Here is a 16283-nt window from a genome sequence, read left to right as displayed (position 1 = left end):
AGTTCCCTGGGCTGGCCTCAAACTTGTGATGCTCCTGCCTGAGCCTCCCAAGTTGCTGGGATTACAGGCGTGTACTACCATTCCTTATCTGGGGCAATTTCTTATTAAATATATATACTTACTAGTATACTTACGCTGCAACCCAGCAGTACCAAGAGAAATAAAAGCAAATGTCCACAAAAAGATTTGTACAGGAATATTCATAGCAGTTTATTCACAATAGTTGAAACCTGAAAACATCCCAGGTGTCTGGCAACAGGTGAATATATAAACAGGTCGTGTATTCATACCATGGAATGCTACTCAGCAATGAAAAAGAATTGAGTAACAACATGCATGGATCTAAGAAACATAAAACACGGCTCTTATCTCTGGAGGGCTAACAGTCTATGTGGGGTTGGGGGAATAAGATACATTCACATTAACAAGGAAGCCTTTTCAAGTAAGCAGAGTACTTATTAAGAAATTGACTGAAGGAAATCAAAAGAAGGGGACTAATTGGGGAAAGCTTCAAGAGAGGTGTTCTAAATTAAAAAAAAAAAAACTGCAGGTTTAAATTGCCTGTCAGTTAAAAATATATAGTACAGCTTAGGCAGGAGGATTACAAGTTCAAGGCCAGCCTGGGCAACTTAGTGAGGCCCTGTCTCCAAATAAAATAAAACAAAATTAAATTAAAATACATAGTAGAACCAGGCATAGTGGTACACGTATGTGATCCTGCCTACTTTGGAGAGTGAGGCAGGAATTTACAAGTTCTGGGTCAGCCCAAGAAATTTAGACCCTGTCATAAAATGAAATGAGATCAATAAATAAAACAAGGGTTGGGGAATGTCCTCAGTGGTAGAGTGCTTGCCCATCACCAGCCAGGCCCTGGGTTCAATCCCCAGTACTGCCAACAATAAATAAATAAAAATGCACAGGACATTGCAAGTAGGTATGTTCCATGTTATCATTTCTCACAGTACTTTGTGCTTTTCCTATAAATTCTGTATTACAGTTTGTACTTGGGAAATCAATAAATTCAATGGTTGTATCCCCTCTTATCTATAAGCATCATATTTTGTACTAAGCAGTCTTACAATTCCTATCATGTAACGAATGAAGTGCTCAAGAATCAAAAGTACATAAGGTGTCCTGGCATAAGAGGTGGGGAGGTGGACTTGATCTTTTGTGTTCAGTGGAGGATCATGGAGGACATTTTCATGTCAGAATCTAGAGTGGGCAGACACGAGCCATAGACGGTTTGGAACATCAGAACCTTCTGTGAAACTGGAAGTGTGCAAATTGATTTTCTTACTTTTTTTTGGCAGTACTGGGTATTGAATTCAGGGTTTCCCTTGACCATGCTGAGCAAGTATTCTACTGATGAGCTACATCTCCAGCCCTCAAAGTAATAAATTAAGATGAATTGATAACAGGTCTCTAGAATAGATTGGAGAGAAGAAACCGAAAGTACAGAAACAGCTTAGCTTTGCTATGGTCCAAATATAATATGCTGAACTCTTAAGATAAAAGAGACTAGGCAGGTGAGAGAAATTTTACCAAGGAAGAACTCACGGTTCTTCACTAGCATATCCTGTCTACTTTGGGACTACTGTGTCATCTGAGGAGTCATTACTGACTGTTCTGAGATGTGTGGTCTTTCAATATATTTTCCATGATAACTTTAGAATTTTGAGTTTCTAAAAAGTGTCTGTCTCCATGCTAATTTAATAATGAATTCCTTTTTTTTTTTTGTTCCTTTTTCCCTAAGTCAAAACAAGAGAAGATGGCATGTAGAGATAAGAGCATGCAGGACCGCTTGAGATTGGGTCACTTTACTACTGTCCGGCACGGGGCCTCTTTTACTGAACAGTGGACAGATGGTTATGCTTTCCAGAACCTTATCAAGTAAGTGAACTGTCATGATTAAATGAAAAATTGAAAAGTTTGGATTTTTAAAGTTTTCTGTTAATTGTAGTCATTAATAATCCTAGTAGTAGTAGTCATCTTTTCATTGAGTTTAGTCACCATATGTATAAAGAAATGTAGGGAATTAGATAAAGTCCTGAAAAAATGACCCATAATCAGAGGAATAAGAAATGAGTTCTTCAGTTAGGCCTAGAAGAATCAAAATTGTCGAAGATAAGGAAAAAAAAATCTAGTATTGATCACTTTAATTAGGTACTGTAGTTGTTCTTGTGTGTGGTACTGGGGATTGGACCCAGGACCTTTCACATGCTAGGCAAATGCTGTTCTACTGAGTTTCATCCCTACACTCTAAGTAGTAGATTTTCATGAAGAGCCTCTTGAGGATTTATTTGGGGTCCACAGGAAAATGAAATGGGTAAGGGCCCAGGGCAGGATTTTCTAAGATAGGTATAAAACAAAAGAAAACCATAGAAGATTCTTATAGAACATGTCTCTGAGGCTCTTTAAAGAAACAGTGATCAGTCATCAAGAGATAGACACTTCCTTGAATGAAGGGGCCTTGACAGTGGTCATTCTGGTGACCAGCCCTACTCTCTGTGCCTGTTTGCAACTTGATACTCATATTTTTTCTCATATTTTCTTGATACTCATATTTTTTGTTTGTTTATTTTGTGATGCTGAGGATTAAACATAGCACCCTGGGCAAGCTAGGCAAGGACTCTTACCACTGAGCTACTCCCCCAATCTTTCAACTTGGAATCTTGACCTCTCCTCTTTTTTTTTTTTTTTTTTTTTTTGCGGTGCTGGGGATGAACCCAGGGCATTGTGCTTGCAAGGCAAGCACTCTACCAACTGAGCCATATCCCCAGCCCCTCTCCTCCTTTTTATCATAACTTTTGGGTTGAAACATTCAGGAATTTACCCCAAGGAGGAATATAACATTTAAAAACCTAAAATTCCAATTGTGTGACTAGATATTAACAACTCAGGACTTTAAAAATTATATATCTTCAAGTTGTAGTACCTTTTAGCATATCTTACTTGTTACTTATTTTGGCTTATTAGGTTGTTCCCATCTGAGACTGGAGGACAAGTGGAGACATTATATTTTTAATCATGGGCTCTCCAGCTTTTATCTCCAGATCACAGTGACTTGGAAGGTTCCATAGATCGAATAGCTTGTTGAGTACAACTTGGAGAATGTGGGATTACTTTTGAGCAATAATGAAACGTAAATAACAGATTTATGCCTGCAAGAAAGTAGAAATATTGATGCTGTGTATCATAATTAGTTATAAGTAACCTCTGAATTACATGTTAGTAGTCGTTGTTTTGTATATGGAACATTAACCTCCAACTTAGTTGTTTTTGCTTCACAAATATGCTTAGTGTGTTTTTGCTTCACAAATGTGCCTCAAATTTTGGTGGAAGAGGAGGTTACTAAGTCAGAGAATATCCTGGAAGGAAAAGAGACTTGAGTTAGGCTAGATACCAGAGATTCAGAGCAGCATCTGCTCTGATCTATAAATACTGGAGGCTGGTGGTAGCTGAGGTGCACCAGGGCAGTCACTCCAAGGTAAGGTATGACACCCATTCCACGACACACTGACCGACATGTGCAAATTTTCCAGTTTCCAGATTTGTGAGGACAGTAGCAGAAAATGTTAAAAACCTATATTTTCATTAGTAACCAAAACCATTCAGTGCTCAGACTGAGTCCTGATTGCTTCTACCAACTCTCTACAGTGACTGCCTTGTTAAATGGTAGTCATTTTAGACATTAACTCAAAAAGATGGTGGCTTTTTATAGAGATATAAAATGTAATTAGTTTTAAGAAGTGATTAAGGGTTTTCCTGGTAGTAACACTATTTAATCCTATTGCTCTGCAAGCAACCTAATACCCAGAAGGTTCTGGAAATTTTATACTATATCAGAGTACAAAATGATAATTGTGTTGTAAGAGCAAATTGGGACCATGTCAATGGAATACCTGACCTACAGAATTATTTCCTTTAGGTAGAGAGAATTTTTTTCATTGTTTTAAATCACCTAAATGGTTGGATATCCATCTCGTCCCTTGGGAAGCTGTTTTTAGCTAATGTTTCTTAATTATAGGTATCTTATTTCATATTGTTTTGCTTCAATAAATTGTCTGGTTTTTTTTTTTGCGGTGCTGGGGATTGAACTCAGGGCCTTGTGCTTGCGAGTCAGGCACTCTACCAACTGAACCATATCCCCAGCCCCAATAAATTGTCTTTCTCACTTTCAATGTAAAAATTCAATCTTTTCTTAGTTGTAGACAGACACATGGTATTTATTTATTTGTTTGTTTGTTTTGGGTGCTAAGGATTGAACCCAGTGCCTCACATATACTAGCAAGTGAGCTACGAAACTCAGCCTCCCAAATTGAAATTCTTTAGTTGTAAAAGGCTATATGATAATTTCACAAATTACAATTCTGTGCATAAGAAATTCCATGACGTGAAGAAGTCTAGTAGGTGAGATAGCTGAACAACAGACAGCAATACGAGGTTTGCAGAGAGATAAACTTCAAGATTAGGGTTAGAGTGGGTCTAGTACTAGAGATTAAAACCAGGGGTGCTTTACCTCTGGGCTATACCTCCACCATTTTTTATTTTTTGTTTTGAGACAGGGTCTTGCTAAGTTGCCCGGGCTGGCCTTAAACTTGTAATTATCCTGCTTCAGTCTCCCAAGTAGCTAGGATTATGTGTGTATACTACTGTGCCTAGCATACTTCAATATATTTTTTTAAATGAATCAGATAATCAGACAGCCTCAACAGAGCTTCAGCACGGTTCTTGGTTTTTACTGTTCCTTTGAATGCTCTTTAATTCTCTAAAACAAAAAGTTTCCTAATAGGAATATCATATCAGATTTGTAATATTGCTGGCCATATCAGTAATTTTTGCTTTCAAAGTATGTTTGAACCAGTTGAAAAGTAGTTTTATTTTATAGTTCTGCAAAACTGGTGTTATACTAGTGTTTTTCAATATACTTTTAAAAAATTCAAATGTCTCAGTGGCAAAGCAGTAAAAATTCTCAAACTAAGACTTTGTTTATATTGATATAAACAACATTAAAAAATTTTGGCATCCCTACATAATTGTGATCATTTAAAATGTGGAGTATCAGAGTGAATAAATTAAGCTTTACAGCTTTGCAGTACTAGTCCTCGTATTTTGATGTGTATGGAGCTTATCCATGTTAAAGCAGTTTCTGGTGAACCATCTGATCATATGATTGATAATAATGCAATTCATTTTGTTAATTTTATGTCAGATCTTGCTTGAATAAGCCTTACCATTTCACAGTTCCCAGTATATAAAAGAATATAGCCTGGAGATTTTAAAAATATTCTCTTCTGAGATGTTCATGTGTCATTTGTACATGTCGTCTTCTTATCTTTTTTTTTTTTTTTTTTTTTTTTTTTGCGGTACTGGGGATTGAACTCAGGGCCTTGTGCTTGCAAGGCAAGCACTCTACCAGCTGAGCTATCTCCCCAGCCCTTCTTCTTCTTTTTGAAGTCTTTTTTCCTTCAATAATGTCTGAAAATTTGTGCATGTGTTTTTTGTTTGTTTTTGTTTTTATCCTCCTCCTCCTAGTTATTGCTGGTGTGGTTGGATCTGAAATACAGTTTTGCTGTAGAAGATTCCCTTTTATTTCCTTAAGGTGCTATAACAAAATACCATGAACTTGTGGTTTAAAACAACAGAAATTGCCTATAATCCCAGCCATTTGGAAGGCTGAGGCAGGAGGATTGCATGTTTGTGACCAGCCTCGCCAACTTAACAAGATCCTTTCTCAAAATAAGATTTTTAAAAAGGACTGGGAATGTAGCTTATTTATAGAGTGCTTGCCTAGCTTTCCTGAGACCCTGAGTTCAATCCTGAGTACCACAAAATGACAAACAGAGAAAGTTAGTTTTTCACAGTTCAGGAGACCAGAAAGCCTAAATTCAAAGAGGGGAATTTAATGGGGAGGATTCTTTTTGACCTCTTTCAGTGGTCATGACTGTGACTTAAGTCTCTGTCTCCATCTTCATATGTGGTTCTTCTTATATATCTCTCTTCCTTCTCTTTTAAGGACACCAGGCATATTGTATTTTTTTTTTTTTTAATTAATTTGGACTAAGGGTCTGCCCTATGGCGGCTGTCTTGCTTTGAACTTCTGATTTTCCTGCATTACTGAGATTACAGGTGTGCGCCACTGCACCTGGCATGATATGTTCTTAACTGATTACTTCAATGACCCTATTTTAAAAAAAGGTCATATTCTGAGGTACTAGGGACTAGGATTTTAAAGGAATTACTTAGATTTCAGTGAGATGGATTTATTGGGTAGTCAGTACTTCTGTGGAAGATGAAAGAAATGCTCTTTTCATGCTTGATATAGAACAAGTATTCTCTAAAACTGATGCTACACATGGAATATTTAAGGATCAGCTCTATAAAAGGCACGGTTTTGTGTGCCTTTGTGCTAGAGGATATGAGTTGATAGACATGATTCCTAATTTAAGAGAAGTTTATCAAGATAGTATGGACTTCATACTTCTAAAATAAACCTAAATGAAGATTCTCTTTAGATGACTTTTGTTCTTCCATATAAATAACTAAACAGTTTCAGGAATATCAAGAATTGATACAGAGAGCTGGGCACTGTGGCACACATCTGTAATCACAGCTACTCAGAAGACTGAAGCAAGAGGATCAGAAGTTGGAACCCAGTCTAGGCAACTTATTGACCCTGTCTCAATAAAAAAGGCTAAGGATGTAACTCAGTGATAGAGGACTTGCCTAGCATGTAAGTCAGTATAGGAATCTGTATAACACTGATCTTTGATGCATCAATTTTCATGTCCAAGCAAGCTTTCTCAGGATGTATAGCATAAGAGTTCCCTAAAGGTATTTTGGAATCTGTGTATTCTGTGCATATTTTTTATATGGTGGCAGTGGGACTCCTTTCTTGTTGAATCTGTAAAGATTAAATGTATGAATTCTCCCTGAAAGTAGTAAAGGTGATTTCTGAAATCTCAAGCTTACAAAGCTCAGAGTCTTCTGAGGCATAATGTTGTGGTACTTTTCTAGACTACTATAGTTTAAACTGCATAATGTATAACTGTTTCCAAGGAGTTCAAAGTGGCTTGCACTTGTGGCTCCTAAAAAAGTTTTCCTTTTTTTTGAAATTGGGAAACTCATGTTCAGATAAGGTAAATGTTTTCCTCAAGGACATTCATTGATTCAGAAGGGACATTGTGATTTTAGCTAAGGATTCTGTGTCTCAACCCAGAATTCTTTCAAGTCACTGATTTTATATATTTGGATGGAGTGAGTAGGAAAAGGCATATCTAATAGTATAGAGATTTTTCAGGTAAACAAAACTCTTAAAACATTCACTTTACTGTTAAATTGATGTCTTATCAGTGATCTGGCTTATGTAGAATCTGAGGGGTTTGTATTACCAAATTAAGGGTTATTTGTTTGTAATACTCTGCTTATTTTAACCTTGTTTGTACTATTACCCTTCTACATATGATAGCATAAATTATATTATACTACTCTAGAGTATTGCTTTTCTGGTTGCTGTTCTAATAAGAAAGATATACTGAATATGGAACTACGTTGTTCAAGGAAGAGGGTATTAAAAAAACAGATTTTTTAAAAATTCTGCAAGATTGATGGTTGAGTCCAAAAAAAGAATGTGGGAGAAAAACTTGGTAGAGAGAGAGAAAAGGCAAAGGGAATTTGTCAGCTGTTATAGGTGATTTAAAGCCTGTTAAATGGTTGATCTCAAATGTTAGTATACTTTTATATTTAAGCCTGGAAACCTTAGTATTTGATGATGGAATACATGAGACAAAAGTGGTTTTTCTTATAATAGGATTTGTATTGGTTCTTATTTTTTTTTTTTTTTTTTTTTTTACGGTACTGGGGATCGAACTCAGGGCCTTGTGCTTATGAGGCAAGTACTCTACCAGCTGAGCTCCTAATTTTTAAATTATAGGTTGAATATTCCCTTATCCAAAATGCATGGAACCAGAAGTGTTTCAGATTTTAGAGTTTTTTGGATTTTGGAATATTTGCAGACTATATGGGTCAAAACATTCTTAATCCAAAACCTAGAACTCTCTGAAATTCAAATTAAGGGGTGTGCTACCTGTAGTTTTTTTTGTTTTTTTTGTTTTTCTCTTTTCTTTTACAGGAAAATAAGACATCTTATTAGGAAGTACTCCAATAATAATAGTATTAAATTATCTGAAGATTTGTAAAATACATTTTATACTATTTCATTCTATGTACCATTCCAAGGAGTTACTTCATTAATAACTTCACCGCCAGTAATACTTCATTGGCTTTCTCTGAAAGTGCTTTTTTAAAGCTTAGTTTAGGTGTGTCACCCTTCCCAGTGAGTGAAGGTGATTTGGTTATGGTAGTGATTCACTTAGATTAGAGTAAGTGATATGCCTAAAAAGAAAATCTCATTTACTTTGTTTAGCATTCTGCAAGTTTGATAACTTTCTAAATTAAATTTGAGGGAGCTTTAATCCAAACAAAAAATAAAAGAACACTTGGGACATTTTATACCTTCTTCTCTTAAATACAACTCTTTACTTTTAATGAGTTCGTATTAGAGTTGTTTTCTTAGCTGCTAAAAAGGAATTAGAAAATTTTTCTTTGGAGTCAGAAAGTAAGGTCATTATAGAAATTTGGTAGGTTTTTTATTATCTACTTTACCTCTCCTTTAAGACATAACTAGTCTTTAATATTTTTTTTTAGTTGTCAATGGATCTTTTATTTTATTTATTTATATGTGATGCTGAGTATCAAACCCAGGACCTCACACGTACCAGGCAAGCACTCTACCACTGAGCTACAACTCCATCCCCAAGACATAACTTGTCTTAAAGTGCAGATTCATTCCAAATAATTTCTCACCAGTTATTTGGTTTCTTAATGCCTGAAGGTTAAATACAAATCTCTACTTAATTTAAGGGAGCTTATTTTTTCCTGAAGTTTATCAAATATCCAGGTGACAAGTTGTTTGTGTTTGTTCCATAGCAATAAGAATTTGTTTTACTTTCTTTCTCTGTTTGCATATATTATGTCTTAGGCAACAGGAAAGGATAAATTCACAGAGGGAAGAGATAGAAAGACAACGGAAAATGTTAGCAAAGCGAAAACCTCCTGCCATGGGTCAGGCCCCTCCGGCAACCAATGAGCAGAAACAGCGGAAGAGCAAGACCAACGGAGCTGAAAATGAAACGTATGTTCTTTATTGATGCAAACAAATGTCCTATTGAATGACACTGGGGACAGATATAAATCACAGAGGTTCCTAGGGTTTGAGGTCTTTCCCACCGCCTTGATGGATTTGCCCAAGTCATATAAAAACCATATAAAATTAGCTAGCTTTCTTAATCCTGCACTTAAGAGTTTTGAATGAGAGGGAGAAGTAATGTCACTTCTTGACAGCATGATTTTTGTATGTCCATCATAAATATGATGTCAATATTATTGCTTATATTTGACAAAAAGTTCTGGTAAATTGGTGTCATCTTGTGGGGATTACCTGGGTACTATTTCAAACTGAAGAATGCCATTTACTGGTCAGAAGAGCACTTAGTTAACAGTTGTAAATTTAGGAGTAAGCCAAGGGGAAAAAAAAAAAAAAAAAAAAAAACAGTTGTTTTAGGAAAAGAACACTTTCCCAGTAACCCAAATCTTAAGTTGACCAGGATCTTTTACAGTTTTGAAAATCTAGGGAAAATATAAGTATCTTAAATTTAAGCATAGTCATCTTTTTCTCTGCCAGTCAACAATTATTACATAGCTTTCATGTATAGGAGGGGTAGAAAATCCTGAGCACAAATGTCTTCCTTTCCCATTCCTTTCTCCCTTTCTCTTTAATTGAAAGTAAATTTTATGTCCAAAGATAGCCACAAATGAAAGGCATATTATATAATTTATTGACTAATATGCCTTTTGTCTTTTTTATGTTTTTGTATCAGTTCACAAAAACATTGTAACCCTCAGTGATCCACTTCAAGTATACTACTTGTATTACAGCATTGTTAAAAGTCGGTGACATCCCAGACATGCATATTCCTTTATTCCAGTGAGAAAGATGACTTAACACCAGTCCTCACCCATATACACACCTGATGTGTTGGGAAGTCTTTTCTTTGACATCATTTAGTAAGTCTACATTAAATGCTTATTTTATGTTAGGTCATGTTGTGGGAATATAGAGTTGAAGGATACAGCCCTAATATTAGGAGTTCACAGTTTATTTAGAAGAGATGAGTAAACTCATAATTGCATAAAGTAGAGTGATTAAAAATATGCAATGTAAACTAAACTTGAAAAACATTTCACCTTATAACTGAATGTTTTAAAACTAAAGTCTAATTATAAAGTATTTACTTTCAAAAACACCCATATTTGAAAGATTCTCCAGACAGATTAATACGGTCATTGTTTTCTGAGTCCTATGTTTATTTTGCGAAGGGACTCTCCTTCTAGTATTCCTTGAAAATCATTTTGTGCTAACACACAAAACCATTAACTTAGGTGTAATAAAAACAAGATAGAGGTTTTTTGTTTTATTTTGGTTTTTGGTTTTTTGCCATTGAATCATAATTAGAATGCAGTCTAGGCCAGTAGTGTGTCAGTGCGTAGTTACCATCTGGAGTCCTGTATAAAATCCAAGCTAGAAAGCCTTTAGTCTACTTTTTAATTAGAATGTCTATGACTTGGCTCTTTCCTTTGACCAAAAGCCAAAGACAGGCCTCTGGAGTGAGTCATGTTATCCCTTCCTGGTATTGAACCTGTTTCAGAGAGAATGCTTAATTATGATTTTTCATTTCTCCCTTTTTTACTGGTATGAAATAGAGTAATAGATGGAGATATTTCTGCTGCTGAGAGGAGTAAGTGTAACAGCCCAAGTGGATGTACTACTTCTTACTCATTCTAGTTTCTTTGAGTTAGGCCTTAGAGGGTTTTTATTTTTTTTTATTTTTTTAAATTTTTTTGTAACCATTCCTGTTGGATAGGATAATTTGTTTCCACTTTTTCTGTTTGGAATGCAATCTAAAACTTTTCAGTCTAAAACTTTGAAGTATATATAGCATATCCCTTCTTTCTTCATTCTTAAAATAGGAGGATGTGATTGGAGTTGGCAAAACATGAAATGAGAGATTACCCATCAAGTTAACCCTTTGAGAACTGGTTTAAATAGCATTTTTAATATCCTTTTCACATTCTCATTAAAATCACAGCACTTTGTTAGATAGGTATTATCACTTGCCTAATTTTCAGGAAACTTGAGTGAAGAGGTTGACATTTCTTGCCCAAGGTCACATGGCCAGCATCTAAATCCTGGGCTCTGATTTTTTATCATGTTTTTCTCCTTGTTATTATAGTATCAAGATATAATAGTTATCAAGAATAATAAATCCATTGGCTTATTGCTTTTAATTTTTTTTAGACTTAAGAGTTTTTGTCTCATCGAGTAGGTTTTCATCTGAGCAATGTATGGGACAAAACTCATTTTCACAAAATAATGTAAGCTATGACTCAGTTATTTTTCTCGTTTTTACAAATTAAGCTTTTAACTTTGGAGGCACTTCTTCATAGTATATCTGATAGATCACAAAAGTCTGCTCTTGTCAGAGGATGCAAAATAAATTGGCTTTTAGTAATTTTATCTGTGAGACCAAATTTACCTTGTGGCATACTTGAACATTTCTATTTAAATAATTACATTATGATTTCAAATTTACTGAAATTTCTACCATTACTTTTCAGGTTAACATTAGCAGAATACCATGAACAAGAAGAAATCTTTAAACTCAGATTAGGTCATCTTAAAAAGGTAACTATAATGAGGAAATCTGCTTGGAAAAATGTGATTTCTAATTTATATTTGGTATGGAAGTTATTTGGGTATTTTGGCAAATATAGTAGTTTCACATAGTTGTAGAAGTCTTGAATAGCTACTCTGTCATGTCTTGTATAATGAAGGGATTTGTCTTTTGATTTTCAAGTCAATTCCAGTTACGCAGTGAGAGTATTTATTCCTTCTGTGACCTATTAGTGGATATGTACATTGTAAGGCTTCCCAAGTGGTTATGCATTGAATATATAGGAGCAAATGGTTCTGAAATTGATATTAAGATTCTTAGAGTATTTTAAATCACTTAGTGTCTCTTTTTTTCCTGCCTAACTTAGTTATAGGCAAGGTGTAGGATCAACCATATTCTAACAGAGGCAGCCTACAGAATTTGGAATTTGTTATTGATTCTGTTCTTTGAGATATTTTAGATGTAACTTGCTCACATCTTAAATTCAGTAGCCTGTACATTATTGGTAGATGTTGTTTATAGTGATGGTGGTCAATAAACATTTAATAAACTGCTATTGTTGGATATTTCTTTTTTAAATCACAGATTGGTTTTCATTTCTTTCCTTCCTTTCCTTCCCCTTCCCCTCCCTTCCTTCCTTCACCAGGGATTGAACTTAGAGATGCTTAACCACTGAGCCACATCCCCCAGCCCCTGTGTGTTTATTTTGAGACAGGCTAGTTACTTAGAGCCTCGCTAAGTTGCGAGGCTGACTTTGAATTTGCAATCCTTGGGCCTCAGTTTCCCAAGCCACTGGGATTACAGGCATATGCCACCGTGCCAACCTCATATCTTTTTTCTCTTGGGTTCTCAGATCTTCTTAAATTAATGGAACTTAGGCACCAAGTATAATCCATAACTGGAGAGGAGAATCTGATTTTTGTAAAAAGTATTTGCACAACTGTATGTTTATGCATAAAATATTTCTACAAACTTACACAGAAACAGTGGTTACAGAGAGTGGGCATGGAGAGGAAGATGACTTTTGCTTTTCCTACTGAACTCTGTGGTTTATATTTTATTTATAATTTGCTAGAGGCTTATTTTTATGATTAAGTTTCTAGTTTTTAAAATCTTTTTCTCAATGTAAAACATCTTCCATTAGCTTTTCACAAGAGCAGTGCCTGTTGTTGGGCTGCGGTTGTAGATTAAATTAGGTAGAGCACTTGCCTAGTATATGTGAGGCCTTAAATAAATAAATACATACATACATACATACATTAATAACAGGCATACCTAACATGGTTTTTGAAACAAGACTCTGAAAAGGTAGAAGTTCCCTGTACTCTAGCTCTTTTTTCCCTTTTTATTTCAGGAGGAAGCAGAGATCCAGGCAGAGCTGGAAAGGCTAGAAAGAGTTAGAAATCTACATATCAGGGAACTAAAAAGGATACATAATGAAGATAATTCACAGTAAGTAACTTGTAATGTATTGGCTGAGTACTTTCTGACATGAATTGAGTGGTTTAGAGTAATGATTTTACTTAATATACATTTGATAAATAGGTTGGGGATGTAGCTCAGTGGTAGAACATTTGCCTTGGTTTGATCTCCAGCAAGGACCTAGATTTCATCCCCAGCACCACCACCTCCCAAAAAACAGGTGGGGAATAAGTAACTCCATGGTGTACTTAGCTCTTTTGTAGACTGTAATATAGTTTCACGAGCAAAATTATGATCTGCTTTGGTTTAAATATAGATAGATATATTAAGTTTATGTATTAAATATGTATGTATGCATATATCATTTGTGTTTACAGAATACCTGATATAAACAATTTAAAAAGTGGAAAGATTTTGGCTCACAGTTTCAGAGGTTTTAGTCCACTGTCACTTGGCCCTATCACTTTGGGCCTTTGGCAAAGCAGAACATCTTGGTGGGGTGAACATGGTGGAAAAGAGCTGTTCATGGCTGTTTATGACTGTGACAGTCAAAAAGCAGAGAGAAGGAGTGTGAGTGCCAGGCTCCCAGTATACCCTTGAAAAGCGTGTCCTCAGTAATCTGTTTCCTCCAACTAGGTCCTACTTCCTAAAGTTTCTGCCACCTCCCAATAGTATCACCAGCTGTGATCCAACCCTTTAACACGTGAGCCTTTGGGGAACATTCCAGATCCAAGTATAATAGGATTTTTACATGAGTAGAAGTCCCTAAAATGATACAGCTTTGCAACTGTAAATAGGTAGAATATATTACATATTCAGATTTACCTGTGAATCCTTGAGATACGGAAGTATGGGCCACAGTGGGGTGTTGTGGGAAGAATATTAGGTTGAGATGAAACGTGGTTTCTGAATGGCCCTCAGGGCCATTTGATGTTTGAAATTTTAAGTAAGACCCTTAAATTTACCACATTAATTGTAGATTAACACCTTTGTTTATAAATCATTTAAAGATGGAAAATAGACTTCAAGTGAGAAAGGACTTCTATCATTAATCTGTTCTTTCCCATATTTCTGATTCTGAAATATTTTTTCACATATCCATAGTTTGTGTATTTTTGCTAGGCCAATGTGAGCCTTGGCAAATGGCAGGCACTAGCAGTTACCATTCTCTGAGAATTCGTATCAGGCACGGCAATAAGTGCGCTGACAGTCTCACATTTAATGCTCATGATAACCCCATCATCTTTAATACATTGATCAGGAAACAAACTTATTTGACCAGGAGCCCATAACTATAGAAGAGAGTTACTGTCCCCAGCTCCAAATTTGGATCTTTCTAATCTAAACAACCATGAAATAATGTCATCTCTCCACAGGCATGGTGCCTTTTTAAAATAAAATTAATTTCAGGAGTAATAGGCCAAGATTGGAATCAAATAAAAATACACTAAAATTTACTTTTGCTAGAATTCCTTATTTGTTGTATTGTTAGAAAATGACATAAAATGAGATCTTTTTAATGGGAAACACAGTTATATCATAGACTTTTTGCCTTAGAGAAAAATGAATGCACATGGAACATATAACTTACTTTATAATCATTCATTTTTAAGGCAATGTGAAATATTCTGGAATTTTACTGTAGGAAGTTTTGAAATGGTGAGAGCATATGACTCAAGAAATTTTGGAGGAGCCAGATAGCACCTTTTGAAAAATCCCTGTAACTAGTTCTAATCTACTCCCCCTCACTTTGTAGCAGAGCAGAAAAGGGAGCAAGGTCAAGAAAGATCTAATTGTGACCACATTGAGACTAGCACCTACATCTCTGGCTCTACAACTACTACTGTTTATTATAATAAATAAGCTGTCTGTTTGAACTATGTAACTTTTTCTTAAGAGTTCCCTGTGTTGATGTCAAACTATCAACATCAGCTAAAATCATGTGCATGGTGCGTCTAGGAAGTCTAGGAATTTTGTGAATATGGAATACTATAGTCCTTGTCCTCAGGATGTTACACACTCCCTCTTTTCACAGATTTAAAGATCATCCAACGCTAAATGACAGATATTTGTTGTTACATCTTTTGGGTAGAGGAGGTTTCAGTGAAGTTTACAAGGTGAGTATGAACAACTGGGTACAAAGATGTAGGATTGGATTAGTGGTTATTATGAATTTGGAGAACATTTACAATAGTGATATCTGTGATTTGATGTATACCGGTTGAAACCCAGAAGCTTTAAAAACCTGTTTCTTTGGGAAGCCTGCTTTCAGTAAATTTAAGTGACCAAGCAGGATTCAATATTTCTCTGTTTTCAAGCTTGGAAAAGAAGCACTCGTGTATCAAACACAGAGGAAAATCAATTCTTATTTCTGGGTGGTGGACTTATGGTGATCTTTAGTCTGGGTCTGTTTTTTCTGCCTCATCCAAACTTGCTAGTAATGAGTCTTTATTCTTGTAAATTGTTTTAAACAAAAGAGATGTGCCAGTTATGTCTTACGTGAAAATCAACTTTTTGTTTTGAAAAAGCTCTTGTCCGGGAGCATTTAGCAGCACTGCATTCAGGAGTGTCCTCATATAGAGTGATTCAGTGGAGTCAGCAAAGTACTGACTCCTGAACCCAGATTAATTTGCACCAAATGGGAGTTCAGCCAGCTACAGATCCATATAATGTTCACCAGTAATTTATCTACATGTTTCTGGCACTTGGCTATATAATGTAAGCAGTCTTCGCCACACAACTTTTCCTCTTTTCTGAGGTGCATCATTCTGTTATGATTTATGTTATGCCCATATGAATTTACCTGTGAGAAATCTCTTAAGTAAAATAAATGGTTTTCATTTCAGGTAAAAACTATTGTACTGTTTTTCCTTTTTTTAAACATTAATTTTTATCGTGATTTTATATATATATATACACACACACACATATACATATATATGCACACATACCTACATATATGCACATAATATATATGTAAATAAAATTTACCTTTTAACCATTTTAAGTGTAAATTCAGTGGCATTAAATAAACTGACAGTGTTGTACAACTGGCATCACTATTCATTT

At 35.4% G+C, this 16283-nt stretch overlaps 1 protein-coding gene across 1 annotated transcript in view; it reads left to right on the top strand.

The window, feature by feature from the left end:
- Positions 1-16283, top strand: part of Tlk2 (tousled like kinase 2) — a 111659-nt gene that overhangs the window by 69977 nt on the left and 25399 nt on the right. Inside the window, 5 exon segments of the mRNA XM_047544601.1 lie at positions 1754-1890; positions 9041-9193; positions 11737-11803; positions 13147-13244; positions 15250-15331. Of these exon segments, the coding sequence (XP_047400557.1) occupies positions 1754-1890; positions 9041-9193; positions 11737-11803; positions 13147-13244; positions 15250-15331 (537 nt within the window).

This window comes from Sciurus carolinensis, chromosome 3, assembly GCF_902686445.1.
Source record: "Sciurus carolinensis chromosome 3, mSciCar1.2, whole genome shotgun sequence".
Lineage (NCBI taxonomy): Eukaryota > Metazoa > Chordata > Mammalia > Rodentia > Sciuridae > Sciurus > Sciurus carolinensis.
The sequence above is the reverse complement of the archived record's forward strand: the minus strand, read 5'-3'. Positions and strand labels throughout refer to the sequence as shown.